Consider the following 16,164-nt stretch of genomic DNA (forward strand, 5'->3'; position numbering starts at 1 on the left):
ACAAAGCAAACAACTAATGACCTATTGAACCCCATAATTTGATGAGGCTAGTTTTTAGAACTTCACAAAATATAAACAGTATGTAAATGTATGCTTTGTGAAAATAATTATATTATTCAAATTAAAAAAGTTATATTTTGGAATAAACATTGTTCTCTAAGGGAAAATAAAACAATTGAGTTTTCAGTCAACCTAAGAACTTAATACATCTTTGTAAATAAATTTCTGGACTGTCTGCAGAACTTGGCACACATTAATTAGATCTCATTTCTTTTTTGGCAAATTAAGTCAACGATTGAACTCGGCTCCAATTTTTACATTTATGTTTTTGGTGGGATATCATTACTTTTTGTACAGAAAATTACTCTGCAAATTTGATTTACTTTATGAATATAATACTTTTTATATACGATTTTTTTTATATTTTTTCTTGCGGATTCTTTGTATGGTTTGTTTAGTATTATTTTCTATATTTTCTTGTATGTTATGAATGTCAGCGCACATTGCCCCGTCATTATCTGCAATTTTTTAAACTCGTTTTCTGTTTAAAAAGATTACATGATTTTCTAAGCATCCAGCGTGAATATGTACACACACTATTACAAAGATGCAAAGATCGTTGTAGAAGAATCGTCGCTTTACTCCATGACTAGTGTTGCCGCTCGATAGTCCACTATCGATAGTCTATCGATTAACTATCGATAGTTGGGGAAAAGCAATAGTATCGATAGCACTATCGATACTATCGATAGTGTCGATACTATCGATAGTATCGATAGTCCTATAAGCGTAAATACTATCGACACATAGCAATACCATCGATAGTATCGATACTATCGAAGCTCAATATCGAACGAACTATCGATACTATCGATAGTGTCGATACTATCGAAGCTCAATATCGAACGAACTATCGATACTATCGATAGTGTCGATACTATCAATAATATCGTCCCATCGATAGTGACCTTTTTCTCGATAGTATTGCTTTATCAATAATATTATAGTGGATGACAGAGAACTAGATGTTTGGTTATAATACTTTTCAAGTTATCTATTGGCGCTTTGTACAATCCATTTTTTTTTAGTTCGTTAATTCGTAATCCAATAAGCCACGTACATTTGTGCATAGTTAGGGTCTTCTAATTTAAATTGACCCATTATACCAAGAAATCGTGAACAATACTATTGCACAATTTACTACTATCGATAGCTCAAAACTATCGATAGTATCAGTACTATCGATAGTATCGATTGTAGTTGCAATATTCAGTAGCAATAGTATCGATACTATCGACAGTATCGATAGTATAGCAACTATTGGCAATCAATACTATCGATTTTATCGATACTATTGCAGTTCATCAATAGTATTCCATGATTAACGCTATCGATAGTATCGATAGTATCGATAATATCGATACTATCGATAGTGCTATCGATATTCTGACTTATTTTCAAGGTCAACTATCGATAGTCAAACTATCGATAGTTCGGCAACACTATCCATGACGTTACGACTTACGGTATTGCCATGACGAGATTTTGAAATTTTACTCTAAACGCGCCTAAAGATGTTTCACTTATAATTACCTACGCAAATTAAATCATTTCGACCTTCGACAAAGCCTTCTTCCATTACACTGAAATTAAAAATAAACTAAACACTCATAAATAAAGAATAAAGAAATGTGAATTTGTAAAATTATATATTATTTTTAACTGTATGAGCAATATTTTTATTACAATTTTCTTTTATTTTTCGTTTAATTAACAGTTTTGAATAAAGAAATCATGCAATCGAAGTAATCCGCCCTAGCGATACTAGCGCGAGTGAGTGTGATGTCAGAGGCGCATCGAATCTACAGATGTTTCGCGCTAAAATGTGTAAACTTCAATAATCTATATCTCAGTCATTTATTGATGGATTTCAAAATTTTTTTCGGCCACTGACTAGTTTTGATCTATTTTTTAAGACTAGTAAGGTGAATATAATATTTTCTATTTTTATAAACATTTCCATTTTTCCATACAAACAAAATTAATGTCATTGAAAAAAAAAAATTAAATACAGATAAATTCCGTATTTTCAGATTTTTTCCTTTGTACACTCACTATTACCTAGTTGATTACAAAATTTGAACTTTCTAGGTCATCTGGAAGTGGGTTAGGTTTTGTATATGTCTATAAGTCAGTCAGTCTTAAAAATTGCGATTTTTGGATATTAATATCTACGCAACTGTTTAATCTGTATTTATGAAATTTAAGGTTCTTGTTTATCTTGAGGTCCTCTTGATATGTACCAAATTTGGTTTATTTAACTTAAATAGTTTTCAAGTTATAAGGGGGTGAAAAGTGGCTCGAAATGGTTCGTGTAAATATACACACGGCTGCTGCTCGCCAGTTCTCTTCGCTTGAACTCGGCTTGACACGCTGCCGCGTGTCTAGATTATGTATCTGTAGAGTGTTGACCGTCCCTTTCTCATATTGCTCTGAGGTCCCTTTCTCTTTTTTCCTTCAGAAAAGTGACGGCTGGCTGTAGCTGACGTGCCATTTGGCTGTCATCTGGTTGTCATAATATTACAAGGTACCTACCTAGTAATAGTATTCGAAAAATAAGAAAATGAATTTTAAACTAATATTTCATTGAATTAAAAAACAAGAAATTTTACGAATAACATAAGAATAAAGATTCTGGTGTGTTGAATTGAAAGGTTTCTTTAGCGCCAAGTATTTAGGTAAGTTTAAATGAATATTGAATTGTGTTAGGTGCAGAAAGAGAATTCAGAATTGAATTCTTATTTATTGCACATATTTACCTGCTAATAGAGATTAACTAGTCCTATACAACCTATAGTCCTAATTCCTGGTTTTTAGCTGTATAGCTAGTAATATAAAATTTCTCTTACTATTTTTATACATATAATTTTACTTTATCTAGGTAGCAATGGCTCCTTCAACTGATTGGGATGAAATTAAAAGATTAGCTGCTGACTTTCAAAAAGCTCAGCTTAGCTCAACTTCTCAAAGGTAATTTTGTATATTTTACTACTTATGTTATGAATTGATAAAATGTTTGAATTGATTTGATAAATATGTGTTATTGTATAAAAATAAGATAAACTTATATACAATAATTTAAACTTTCAGATTATCAGAGAGGAATTGTATAGAAATAGTGACAAAGCTTCTTGAGCTTAAATTAATAGATGTAATATTTACCACTGATGGCAAAGAGTACTTAACGTCACAGCAGTTAGTTAAAGAAATCAAAGATGAATTATATGTCAGAGGTGGAAGAGTTAACACTGTTGATTTAGCCAGAGAGTTAAGTGTTGATCTAAATCAGATTAACAACAATCTCCATGAGATAATCAAGGGAAAAGATGTCCAATTAATATCTGGATATCTTATATCGGATGAATACACTCATAAAATAGCAAGAGAGATAAATGAGAAGTTACAACTGCAAGGGCAAATTTCAGTTGGCGAGTTGACATTGCAGTATGATTTGCCTGCTGACTTTCTGTTGCATACCATTTTAGAAAAGAACTTGGGTACATTGATTATAGGAAAGCAGGATCCCTCTGAACCCAGGACTTTCTACACTGAAGAATACATAACAAGAACAAAGGCCAAGATTAGGGGAGCCTTGATGGGCTTACTGAAACCAACTCAAATTGGAATAATTATCAGTCACTGTAATGTAGCTGAGCGTCTTTTTATGAATTTATTTGATCAGATAAATGCTCCTGGTGTGTTGACAGGCAGACATTCGGGAGCTCTTTATGTACCATCTTGTTACACCAAGTCTCAAAATGAATGGGTTATGAGCTTTTGGAAGCAAAATAACTATTTGGAGTATGATGCTTTGACTCGCTTGGGAATATCGGACCCTAAAGGATATGTAAAAAGAGTGATACATGATGAAGATATGATATTTTTAAGCACTTGTTTGATTGGGTCACAAATTAAGTTACAATTGGAGACGGCGTTGGAAGAATGTATTGCGTCCAAAAGCTATTTGGATGTTGTTAATTTGTTGCCTTCAATCCTATCTGATAAGGATATTGAAAATGTTTTAGATGTTTTGTTGAAAAATAATGCTAAGTCTACAACTGTGTTTGATAATACAGGTAAAAATTGTAATACAATATTTATTAATATTTATTTTGAATCAAGAATATTTTATGAGTCATATATTACAAACTACACATAGATCATAAGTGTCCCATATTTTCCAATGTTTAATTACGATCCTAATATTATGTAATTATAAATTTTACAGTCTTCAGCAACCAATACATCGAGAACTTAAGACAAGCTTGCATGCCAATGACGAATGCGAAAGCAGAGGCCATAGTGAAGTCTGGTCAATACCAACAGTTCTACTTAGAGAAACAACTGGCTAAATCTGAACAGCTTCAAAGTCATGTAGACCATAAAACGGAAAGACGCGAGGAGCGTAGACGCAAAGCAACTAGCGGTAAGGGCGGTGGTGGTACACAGGGCCGAGAAACAAAGACTAAAGCGGTCAAAAAGCACGCAAGAACAAAACAAGCAGCGCATGATTCGGATTCTGAAGAGGAGGTCACTAAGAAAGCACAAGCGCATCTTGAAATTGTTCAGGTGGATGATGTGGAAGCGGTTATTAAAGATACGTTAGACAATGAGGGTCTGGAGGATTTGATCACGCAAATTGCGGAGTATTTACAAGTGTAAGTGACTCTGAAATTATTTACTGGTATCATTTTCTATGTTAATTCACACTATTATTACAAGAAATATATAATTTTTTTCAATATTACATACTTACCTAGTTTGATTTGTCTACAGTGGTCATATCGTAACAATTCCGAATATTTCATCATTAAAACATGATCACGTTTTTGCTTACAGGGGCTTAAACCAAACAGCGCTCACAATTGCAAAGGATTTGGCCGAAAAGCTCTTACAAAGTGCAAATCAAAACAAGAAACAAACGCATTCATCAGCTCAAGACAGGATTAATGTTCTCGTCAATGATATGAAGTTATACGAAAAAGGATTAAAACTCCTTCCTGCTGACCAACAAGCTGCATACATTAAATATCTATTGAAAACATTTGGAGCTGACGTTCTTGGAGAGTTCTGTAAATATGCAGCGAATCAGTGCAATATTTCTGTGCAAGTTGATACATTATCACCAGAGCAACGGAATAAAATACTTAACGATTTGCCGGAAGAATACATGAAACCGTTGCGTGCTTTGAATGTGACGCTAACTGAACAAAATATGGATTCATTTTATCAAGCTGTTGACGTGTGTCTGGCAGAATGTGGCATGATCTTGAAGAAGGTTGATAAGAAGAAGGATAAGTAAGTATAAATCTACAGTGATATGAAATACTTTACTGAAATTAATAATATATCTATATATATAAAAATCAATGCCACTTTTCGTTGTAATTCCATAACTCGAGAACGGCTGAACCGATTTCGATAATTCTTTTTTTATTATATTCCTTGAAGTACGAGGATGGTTCTTATGTAGAGAAAACGTTAATATGTACCACGGGCGAAGCCGGGGCGGACCGCTAGTAGTTTATATGATCATCATTAAATAAAGCAATATAAACTCTAAACCAACAGCCACAGCACTTATATTGTAATGTCTCTTAAAATCCTCAAATACAAGTACTTTCCTCTCTTACAGATTGCTTGTACAAAATCATCGTGAGAAACTCATATCCGAGTTGGAGAATTGCGATGATCCAGCACTAGTTTTACACCTGGCTGCGCTTGCAACTTTTACGATCTTGAACCAAAACATGCTTCATGCGTCTGGTCGTCAAGTCCCCTCTATTATAGCATTCTTGAAAGGACAACTAAAGGAAGAGGATTATGCTAAACTACAACACTATCAAGGTAAATTTTACATATTTTCTTACATATTTCAAAGACTGTTGATTATTTTCTTTCAATTTTTATAACCGTTGCCATATTGTGGTCCAATTGATGTATGTAACTTGATCATTATCTCAATATATAATTTTTTTTCTTTATTATTCTCTTATGGATGATATCACCATCTATACTTTTAGAATGTTTTCAAAGTAACTATGATTTTAATAGTAGTCACTAAAATCTTCTGTATTTATAATCTGCGTTTTGTATATGGGTTATGAACACCCATGAGACCATGTCATACCATTCTTATACTATTACCTATAGGTAATAGTGGGTATAATATATTATATGGTTGTAAAATATTGTAAATTCATATTTTGTTGCAGAATCTGTTACCAAGTTTTTAATAGCACCTGAGCAAGAAAAGAGCTCTCTAGAAGAAAATCTCAAAGAAGAGATGCCAGCTATAAAAAATTTGGTAAACGAGGTTAAGAAGTACAAATAATTGTTTGTTTTGTTAAAATATAATATTTTATGAAGAAATATATATATATATGTTATTTTTTTATAAGGTTGTTTTACTCATTCCTTTAGTTTTTGAACGAATCATAAGTTATTTTGTGGTAGAGTCTGGCCAGCCAATGCTGAACCCAGTAAAGGGCGGCAAATTAAAAAAATATGGACCAGGTAACATCGGCTTTAGTAGGAAAAAAACATTTTGATACTTTTGATATTCATAAAGGTGATCATAGTATATAGGTGCATTATGTACACAACACAGCAGGATTTAAACATTATTAAAGTAAAGGATTTTAACCCTTTTCAACAAAACTGACAACTAACTACGCCGAAACGCCATGATGACTTTCCATAGTGTGGCCGCTACAAAAAACACTGGGTTCAGCTTTGACTGGCCACTGGCCAGACTCTCAATAAAAGGTGTAGTAGATAGGGAGGCGAGGTAGCTAAATGGCGTAATTCAACGGCGTCGTCGAGACTTATCAAAATCGAAAGAGAAAATAATTTCGAAAAGAAAAGCTTCTATGGTAAAAACCATTTTAGCGGTGGGTTTGGCGTGTACGGATTTTCAAAAATGTAAAAAAAAAACAGTAACTTGGGCATTCTCGAGCGCGTCAGATATTCATACTACGTATGCCACAAGTGCCTTTGATAACAACGGTATACTAATCTGCCGGTTTGCGTGGTGGGGCTAGGCATATAAATTCGTCAAAAATGAACAAAAAAAATTTACTCGAGCGCGTCAGATTTTTGGAAGGGGTGATAAGTAGGCCCCAAGGAAGCTCCCCTTAAAAAAACTGACGATTACGGCATGACGATAAGTTACGATGAATATTTGAAAATGCAGAAAACAAAAAGTCCTTTTGAAATACTCGAGCGCGTCAGATTTTCATAGGAGAGGTTTATCTCGGTATCCTGAAAGCATATTTTCTTAATCTGACAAAAATGTTGGTGGGTTCTCTTAATCTGACCGAAAGGTTTGTGGTTTTCTTTTTTTTAATCATCGTTATTTCATATCAATTTTTCTTAACCGCTCATATGCTTCAGAAAAAAAAAAAAGACCCCTTGCTTTGTTCCGTGCATCCACAGTTGCAATAACACGATCGCAAATCTTGTTTCGTGCAACTGTGGTTGCGAAGCGACTTTCTTATTTCAATTGATTATAAACCTTATTTCATACTCTCAGAGTCTTATTTTTACGTATTTACACCAAAGACAACTAATTGATTTTTCTATTTCTACCCAATACTACCAACCTTTCAAACAGAATTTTCAGTGCGACATAAAAGAGATGAAATTAATTAATTTGGAACTAATTTTTTTTCATTATCTGGCAACCCTGAATTATCAATGCAGCTGTCAAGTTGAATAAAAATTTGTTGTTTATTTGGTGAAGTTGAGATAAAATTGTTATTTTAAACAAGAAATTTAATAAAAAAAGAAGAAATCATGAAAAAGGTTAAACGTAGCGGTGTCCGTGATGCCATATATAAAGTTTTCATTCGGTGTTTCTCATAATTTCAAGCTGAAAAACGAGAAAAATATTTGGAAAACGTTTACAGACGTACAGCAGATTATACCGGTGAGATTCTATTTATTTTTGCTCAGTACTACGTAAAATAGAATATTCCATTAGTGACGAGTGTTTAATGTACGTATCTATGGCGATTATTACGTTTTTGAAATTTAATTTGAGGTTATTTGTATGTAAACAAAAACTAGTTTTTATAGTGCGACCAGCACAGTTTGAGTCAAGAAGTTATATCCAATCCAACCAACCTTAAATAGTATAGTGATAACTATTTTCATACAGCTATCTATGAATCCTTACTTGCTACTTACTAGAGTGGACGCAGGGATCCAAAGTGAGTCTTGGCCTCCGACATAAAAAAAATAGTTTTAAGCTACTAAATAAATATGTTAAATGTACTATTTGATTTTATTCATCTTAATTCGTTTGTTATAGGGGTTTCTGAAAGCACAGTACGCAGGATAGTGGAGCATGGGAGTAAAAATGAAGGAGAATATCTACAAAAAATAAATAAAAATATGTAGTTTTCAAATCACCTTGTTTTTTTTACCTGACGGACCCAGAAGGAGCGTAATGTGTTTGAGCCTTAGGTTTGAGCTGTATGTATGTATGTTTGTTTGTTCGTATGTTTGATTCTATGTGCGCCTCTGCAGTCTAAATGGCTTGACCGATTTCTATAAACTAATTCCAAATACATTTAAGTAAAATTTGACCTAGGTAGGTCATTTAAAATACTAATGTATTTTTGTCTTAAATTTACACGATGATGAATGAAACAACTTTAAATCGCGGTATTTATTACTTTTTATTTTTTTGATTTTTATTCTATAGTATCAAGATTGCTTGCGTCGCAGTATCAGTGTTGCTATATGAGCGACGGTGGCGCCCTCATTTTTTGTCATCTCTTTTGTGTCGCACTGTATGTATCTCACGTGTCTTAGAAGGAAGTGTTAAAATATGCCGTATTTGTTGTATTTTATTGATTTCTACTCGTGTTTACTTACCAAATTATTCTCTAACATGAGTTTTATTGTTATAAAGTAATATTTTAGTGACCATTGTAATAAATATGTAATTAAGACGACTTTATAGTGCGACACAAAAGAGATGACAAAAAATGAGGACGCCACCGTCGCTCATATAGCAACACTGATACTGCGACGTAAGCGATCTTGATACTATAGAATAAAAATTCAAAATATAAAACAAATATTTAAGACAAAAATACATTAGTATTTTAAATGACCTACCTAATACCTAGGTCAAATTTTACTTAAATGTATTTGGAATTAGTTTATAAAAATCGGTCAAGCCATTTATACTGCAGAAGCGCACATAGAATCAAACATACGAACAAACAAACATACATACATACAGCTCAAACACATTACCCTCCTTCTGGGTCCGTCAGGTAAAAAAAAAACAAGGTGATTTGAAAACTACATAATATTTTTATTTATTTTTTGTAGATATTCTCCTTCATTTTTACTCCATTGCTCTACTATCCTGCGTACTGTGCTTTCAGAAACCCCTATAACAAACGAATTAAGATGAATAAAATCAAATAGTACATTTAACATATTTATTTAGTAAGTAGTTTAAAACTATTTTTTTATGTGGGAGGCCAAGACTCACTTTGGGTCCCTGCGTAGGTATGTAGTAAGTAAGGATTCATAGATAGCTTTATGAAAATAGTTATCACTATGCTATTTAAAGCTGGTTGGATTGGATATAACTTCTTGACTCAAATTGTGCTGGTCGCACTATAAAAACTAGTTTTTGTTTACATACAAATAACCTCAAATTAAATTTCAAAAACGTAATAATCGCCATAGATACGTACATTAAACACTCGTCACTAATGGAATATTCTATTTTACGTAGTACTGAGCAAAAATAAATGGAATCTCACCGGTATAATCTGCTGTACGTTTGTAAACGTTAGCCAAATATTTTTCTCGTTTCTCAGCTTGAAATTATGACAAACACCGAATGAAAACTTTATATATGCCATCACGGACACCGCTACGTTTAACCTTTTTCATGATTTCTCCTTTTTTGAGTAAATTTCATGTTTAAAATAACAATTTTATCTCAACTTCGCCAAAAAAACAACAAATTTTTGTTCAACTTGACAGCTGCATTTTTTTTTTTTTAATAATTTATTTATAACCATGGATACAAGTCCTTCAGTCGCAATCTTGACAGCTGCATTGAAAATTCAGGGTTGCCGGATAATGAAAAAAAAATTAGTTCCAAATTAATTAATTTCATCTCTTTTATGTCGCACTGTAAAAGTTAGTAGACTTTAGACGATTTCATAACTTTTAGAGGTATACGGTAATCATATATTGTTAAAATAACACATATTTGTATAGTATTATTTCAATAGCAATCGATTACAATCAATATATTTGAAGTACTCCTCACGCGGAACTAATAAATTAATTTTTAATAGCGGTGGGTCGAACGCGCGGCGCACGTTCCTGAGCACTAGCAAAGTAGGCTACCTTTATTTTTTTCGGAAACAATTTAGCGTATTTCATTTTTGCAACTGTGGTTGCACAAAGCATATGAGCGGTTATCACCCTCAGTTTTCGAGATATACCAAGAGATATACTCAAAAACCGGGAGTTTGAGTTTTTATGATGCTTCAAGTAAAAAAAGTTTTAACTTTGGACAAAAATGAAAAGAGACCTTTTTTTGTAAAATAAAATTACCTTTTTTGTTTATTTAAACTTTTTTTTGGAAAAAGTAAAGTTCGCGACTTATATGCTGCAACCATTGAGATAATATGAATATGGAGCAGACATCACGAACAAAATCTGTGCGCCAAGCGCGGCGGCGCGGGGCGCGCGAATGACGGCTAGACAGTCATAGATTATGCGATGTCACTGACTCACCGCTATAGCGGCGACACTTTGTTTCATTCTGTCTATTTTATTGGGTGCCACTGATTACATGCACGTTGACTTGAAATTTTCTTTGTACTTACTTAATATTTATTTTAGGTATAAACTGACTTTACTACGCGGGGCTAACTATATCTGGCATATAAGTAAATAGTGACGTCATATGGAATAATTTAATTTTTTTCGTGTTTTAGGTTCAGTCAGGGAAGTTTTATTCCTTACAAATTGAGCCTTTTTTAGAAAAAAAATAATTTTTCCCTTTCTTCACGGCCCAGACATGGAAACCTTGAATAGAAAAAATATTAATTACTTATCTCTGAACTAGCAGTCCGCCCCGGCTTCGCCCGTGGCACATATTTCGCAATAAAAAGTAGCCTATGTTCTTTCTCAGGGTCTTAAGATTGTCTGTGCCAAAGGAGAATGCCCATGAAAGTATGGACCACAGTACAGTGTTGCGTCAATGCCAGAGTGGTTTTGGAGGGTTCTTCGATATTCAAAAGATTTTTACCAATTGATTTTTTTGTGATAAAAACAGGGGTTTTCAAGATATTGAGAAAAATGTGAAATAACCTCAAAACTTAAATAACCCCGATTTAGTTAGGTTTATGTGTGATTTAGGTAACATTTTATCGTCCATAGGTTATTTTTCGATTACTTAACATATTATTTAATCTATGCGTAGAGCTTATGCTTTCAGACAAAGTCTATCTGTTCATCGGCTAGTGTAGGTAGGCACCAGAAATCTTCCGGGACGGATTTCAAGAAAACCTAAATATATACTTAAAAAATGCCAATTGAGTTTTTATTCGGTTTATGTAATTCGGTTTATGTTGTTGTTGTTGTTGTTGTTTGAATCATTTTTTCACTACATATTCGAACAAGAAACAAATAAGAAATAACTGGTTACCTACCAAGCTATGTCATAATAATTTTTTTTTTATATATACATATTTATATTATTTTACTTCACTATCTTTGTTAAAACAACCTACAGTGTATAAACAATACCTTAAAGAGTGATTTTATGTTAATTGATTTTTTTTTATAATTCAATGAAAACAATAATCGATATTAATACATTTAGCTATTTACCATAGTAAATGTAATAAGTTACCGCTTGGTTACCGTGGTAACCTGTAATGGACACTAATTAATCTATAATAATGGATCTAAACAATTACATGTCTTATTAGATTTTACAAAACATTCCCTGTTCAAAATATATTTTCCGATGGTAAGAAGGCCTCTAAATTGCCGAGATTTTTTTTTAATAGTATTGTTGTCTTGATGCATGAGAAAAACCAGTACCAAAAATGGGCATTCTCCTTTCATCAAAATCGGTCCAGTAGTTTATGAGCCTATTAATTACAATCAAACAAACAAACAAAGTTTTCCTCTTTATAATATTAGTGCAGATAAATAAATAATAATTCAATTATACGTTCAAGTCAGTAGCTTATACAATATCAATTAAAAACTTGATTAAAATCAATTAACAAAAAAAATTGGTGATTGAGTAATTGATTTTCATATTTCATGATTTCACCTTTTTTCAATTAACAACCAGTCTATGCTTTTCTAAATATGTAAAATTATTATTTTATACTATAAAAATATACGCCAGCAAATATTACTAACAACACTTATTTCATTCCCAATGTCATATCTTAAATTTTTAATCTATGACAAAATGTCGCCCGCCAAAAATTTTGCTCTAACTAAGTTTTAAAAATTATTATCTAATTACTTACTGATGAAAAGTTATTCCTTTGCACTTTTCCGTATTCTTTGTATTATTTGTGCAATATCGTAACACACACGTAGACATATTTGATGCGTTTCACTTTAAAACAAATAAAAAATGAGCGTGACGTTCGCGCCAATGAGCGGAGCAAGCGACTGAGTGCAGTTACGCCAGATGACGTATGTTGAGCGGAACATATGTGATGTAGGCGGTATCGACTCCATATTAATATTATCTCAATGGCTGCAACGCGTTTTTCGGAAGACGAAATGGCTCCTCCAGACTTCGGGTCATGCGGAAACCGGCAGATTTTGTATTTTTAGTAAGTTTTATATATTCTTCAAAATAAAAATAAAAAAAATCGCGCTCGAGAATGCCGGATTAACGTTTTTTTTTTACAAGTTCGGGACCCTATAACTCGGCGGCGTCAAGGACTTATCGATTTTTTTTTACTAATCTGGTACATTAGACAAAGTAACATCGCTTCGCAGCGAAACGATATCTAAATTCGTCATCGTCTCTGAGATATCGATAACAATTTCCTAGCCAAGTCGCGGTCGCGATCGTTGTGTCGAATTCTTTATTCGTACGAAACGAAAATATATAGTGCCAATGTCAAACAAGAATTGTGACATTTCTTGTCGGAATAAACTCGCGAACTGGGAAATCATATTTTTTGATATTATTAAAAGTAATAACATTCAATTCACTTAATATCACTGCTAAAATATTATTAATAGTGATAAACTTATAAAAATGGAATCAAGAGCGCGAGCAAGTTCCGAACAATTGTTAATGCTTCTTGAGTTTATGGAAAAGTAAGTAAATCTAGGTTTTATTCATGAGTACGTGCATGTAATGTAAACAATGACGCCATGATATATTGTGATACCTACATAAATTGAATCTTAATTTGTTTATGTTACAGTCATAGTGACTTGGCTAGGCCTCTGGCTGGAGCTCAAGGTCGGGTAAGATCGGAGCAACTATGGGCTGATCTTACAAACATTTTAAATGCTCAGGGAGGTGGGGTCAGCAAGACAACAGAAAAGTGGAAAAAAGTAAGGACCTAATGAACATTTTTGGAATTAAAAGGCTAGTAATCCTCGTTCGGATAACACATGATTTCAAGGGTTGTGGGTATGATTCCCAGCTGGAACAGTCATTTATATCTAACTAGCTGCTCCGCGCGGTTTCATCCCCTTGACTCCTTTCCCGTTGGTCGTAGCGTGATGATATATAGCCTTCCTCAATAAATGAGCTATCTAACACCGAAAGCATTTTTCAAATCAGACCAGTAGTTCCCGAGATTAGTGTGTTCAAACAAACAAACTCTTCAGCTTTATAATATTAGTATAGATTAATGTTCATTCCAAACTGAGACAATCATTCATCTAAAAGTGTATTAATTAATCTAATCAATGGTTTTGTGTCTGGACAAGGACACCTTTGTGGTTATGAATTTTGGTTTGTTATTTTTTATCTCGCTCGCTGCCTGACTACAAAAAACTACAGAGACTACAGAAAAATAATAATACATTATAGACCAGTGTGCACACTTTGTTATTACTAGACTAGCACTGGAAGTGAATGCTTTGTAATGTAACTGGGACTTTCACTATGATGATAATAATCAGTCGCATGTTACCAATAGTTCAAGCACAGACTACAAAGAATACTATAAGCTATGCTTTGGGGTCCGATGGCCATATGTCCAATTTATTTTAATTGGCTTTTTAATCTCATTTATACTTTAACATACTTATGTCTAAGTGATTTTTATATTATAAAGGTATGGGCAGATTGGAAGTCAAAGACCAAAAAAAAGGGATTGACTATAAAGCAACATGCAGGACGGACTGGAGGTGGACCAGCCAGCGGGCAAACCTTGTCAGCTAGTGACAAAAGAGTGCTAGCTATAATGGGTTCCATAGCAGTGGAAGGACAAGCCTCTGTAGAAAAGCTTGGATTTAATGTATGTATATGTAACTATCACACCATTGAGCGGTGCCTCCCAACACAGTCTGATAAGGCTTAATGGGAGTCATCGGTAACTAGTTTTAAGTTTTGTGCTACAAAAAGTAATAAACATTTTTTGATTTTGATTTTTTTAACAATCTTTTTCAGATATCTCAATCTTCTGATGATCCTGTTGCTCAAGAGGATATAGTGTATGTGATAGAAAGTGTAGATGGTAAGTTTTTTTAGTAATTAACTTGTTTAGTGTAAATAAATTGCAAATAACAATTCTTTAAAATTACCTAATAAACCATAGATTTGCTATTTAAATTTTTCAGTAGCTCTTGCTTTTGACTTCGTCCGTGTAATCTTTGGAAACTGTTCAGTGTTCATCAGAATAAAAAGTTTTCTGTGCTTTTATTCAGGCTATGAACTATGTGCCAAATTTCATCGAAATTCGTTCAGCCGTTGATTGATCCTACATTAATAATTACATAATTTTTTTTTGTATTAGTAGGATAGATATTGAAAGATATTGAATTCCCATGGGATTTATAAAAAAAACTTTTTTAATCCGAATTAAACGCGGACGAAGACTCGGGCGTTAGCTTGTAAAAAATAAAAAAACCATCCAAACTTTCACATTTTATAAGATTAGTAGTAGTTAATCCATAACTGTCTAGAATAACACTCAATTTGATTTTTTGCAAAAACGCCACAACCACAACCTTCCACTTCATAACCCTCAAATAATTTACATCTGCCTTCCACATCCCAGATACAAATACCACCACGAGGCCCACTCGTGCTCAGGAACAGCGGCCTGCTGCACCATCCCCGCCAGCCTCACCAGCCCCTGCAGCACCATCTGCAAGGCGTCGTCCGCGGCTAAGGTCGCCAGCGACACCGCAGTCTGCTGCCTCTCCCGACCGCCCTTGTTTGCGACCTCGCTGTAGACGGGCACCTACCCCCTTCGAGAGAGCGGCAAGCGAGTTTACGGCTGTGGAATTACGACGCCTGGAGCTGGAGGAAACCAGGATGAGACAGCAGCACGAGCGTGAATTGCGAGCATTGGAGGTTGAGCATGAACGCAACCAAGTTTTTAATAGACTAGTGGACGTCGCTCAAGCCTGGCTTGATAGAACACTGAACCACTGATCATTGAATAGTTACTCAGTCTCAGTGGTTATATAGAATCTACGCGATCTATCGTAGCTTGCGCTATCCTTTTACTACAGCAAAGGTCCCCTGAGTTGACCTTTGCTGTTCATAGTAAAAGGATAGTGCAAGCTACGATAGATCGCGTAGATTCTATCTAACCACTGAGACTGAGTAACTATTCAAGGAGAGCGCCCAGCAACGTGTCCTCTCTCTGGAAAGGCTCGCTGCCGACTGATTTGAATCGGGTCGCGCGCAGTGTTTTATACTTTAAAAAAAATATAGAAAAATAATAGAGATACTTTAGTTGATTTTTTAAATTTCATCTTATAAATAAGACATTCTTTTAGTGCAATATGTATAAATTCAATTAAGTCAAATATCTTGGTGAAAATAATCATTTTGTCGATTATAATTTCTAAAAGAAATCACATTGTTCGGATTTTAATTTC

At 33.8% G+C, this 16,164-nt stretch overlaps 2 protein-coding genes and 2 long non-coding RNA genes across 5 annotated transcripts; 3 read left to right on the forward strand and 1 right to left on the reverse strand.

Moving 5' to 3' along the window:
• Positions 1–2,576: 2,576 nt before the first annotated feature.
• On the forward strand, positions 2,577–6,457 carry LOC123696830 (E3 UFM1-protein ligase 1 homolog). Its single transcript, XM_045643205.1, has 7 exons — positions 2,577–2,738; positions 2,942–3,030; positions 3,151–4,136; positions 4,289–4,718; positions 4,900–5,358; positions 5,696–5,907; positions 6,276–6,457. Exons 2-7 carry the CDS (start codon positions 2,948–2,950, stop codon positions 6,392–6,394), a joined length of 2,289 nt encoding a protein of 762 aa, XP_045499161.1. The 5' UTR covers positions 2,577–2,738; positions 2,942–2,947; the 3' UTR covers positions 6,395–6,457.
• Positions 6,458–7,857: 1,400 nt separating this feature from the next.
• LOC123696764 lies at positions 7,858–8,471 on the forward strand. The gene is made up of 2 exons (XR_006752119.1): positions 7,858–7,990; positions 8,375–8,471. It is a non-coding gene; the product is annotated as an uncharacterized LOC123696764 (long non-coding RNA).
• An 899-nt stretch (positions 8,472–9,370) lies between these two features.
• LOC123696808 lies at positions 9,371–10,220 on the reverse strand. Its single transcript, XR_006752131.1, has 2 exons — positions 9,852–10,220; positions 9,371–9,470 (listed from the first exon to the last, which is right to left on the reverse strand). It is a non-coding gene; the product is annotated as an uncharacterized LOC123696808 (long non-coding RNA).
• A 2,864-nt stretch (positions 10,221–13,084) lies between these two features.
• LOC123696972 lies at positions 13,085–16,016 on the forward strand. 2 transcript variants are annotated; one of them, XM_045643371.1, is made up of 6 exons: positions 13,085–13,413; positions 13,524–13,656; positions 14,388–14,570; positions 14,723–14,789; positions 15,333–15,707; positions 15,882–16,016. In XM_045643371.1, exons 1-6 carry the CDS (start codon positions 13,352–13,354, stop codon positions 15,884–15,886), a joined length of 825 nt encoding a protein of 274 aa, XP_045499327.1. In that variant the 5' UTR covers positions 13,085–13,351; the 3' UTR covers positions 15,887–16,016. The 2 variants fall into 2 exon arrangements, with proteins under 2 accessions (XP_045499327.1, XP_045499324.1); XM_045643368.1 differs by having other exon boundaries at positions 13,086–13,413; positions 15,333–16,016.
• Positions 16,017–16,164: the final 148 nt, after the last annotated feature.

This window comes from Colias croceus, chromosome 13 (assembly GCF_905220415.1).
Source record: "Colias croceus chromosome 13, ilColCroc2.1".
NCBI lineage: Eukaryota > Metazoa > Arthropoda > Insecta > Lepidoptera > Pieridae > Colias > Colias croceus.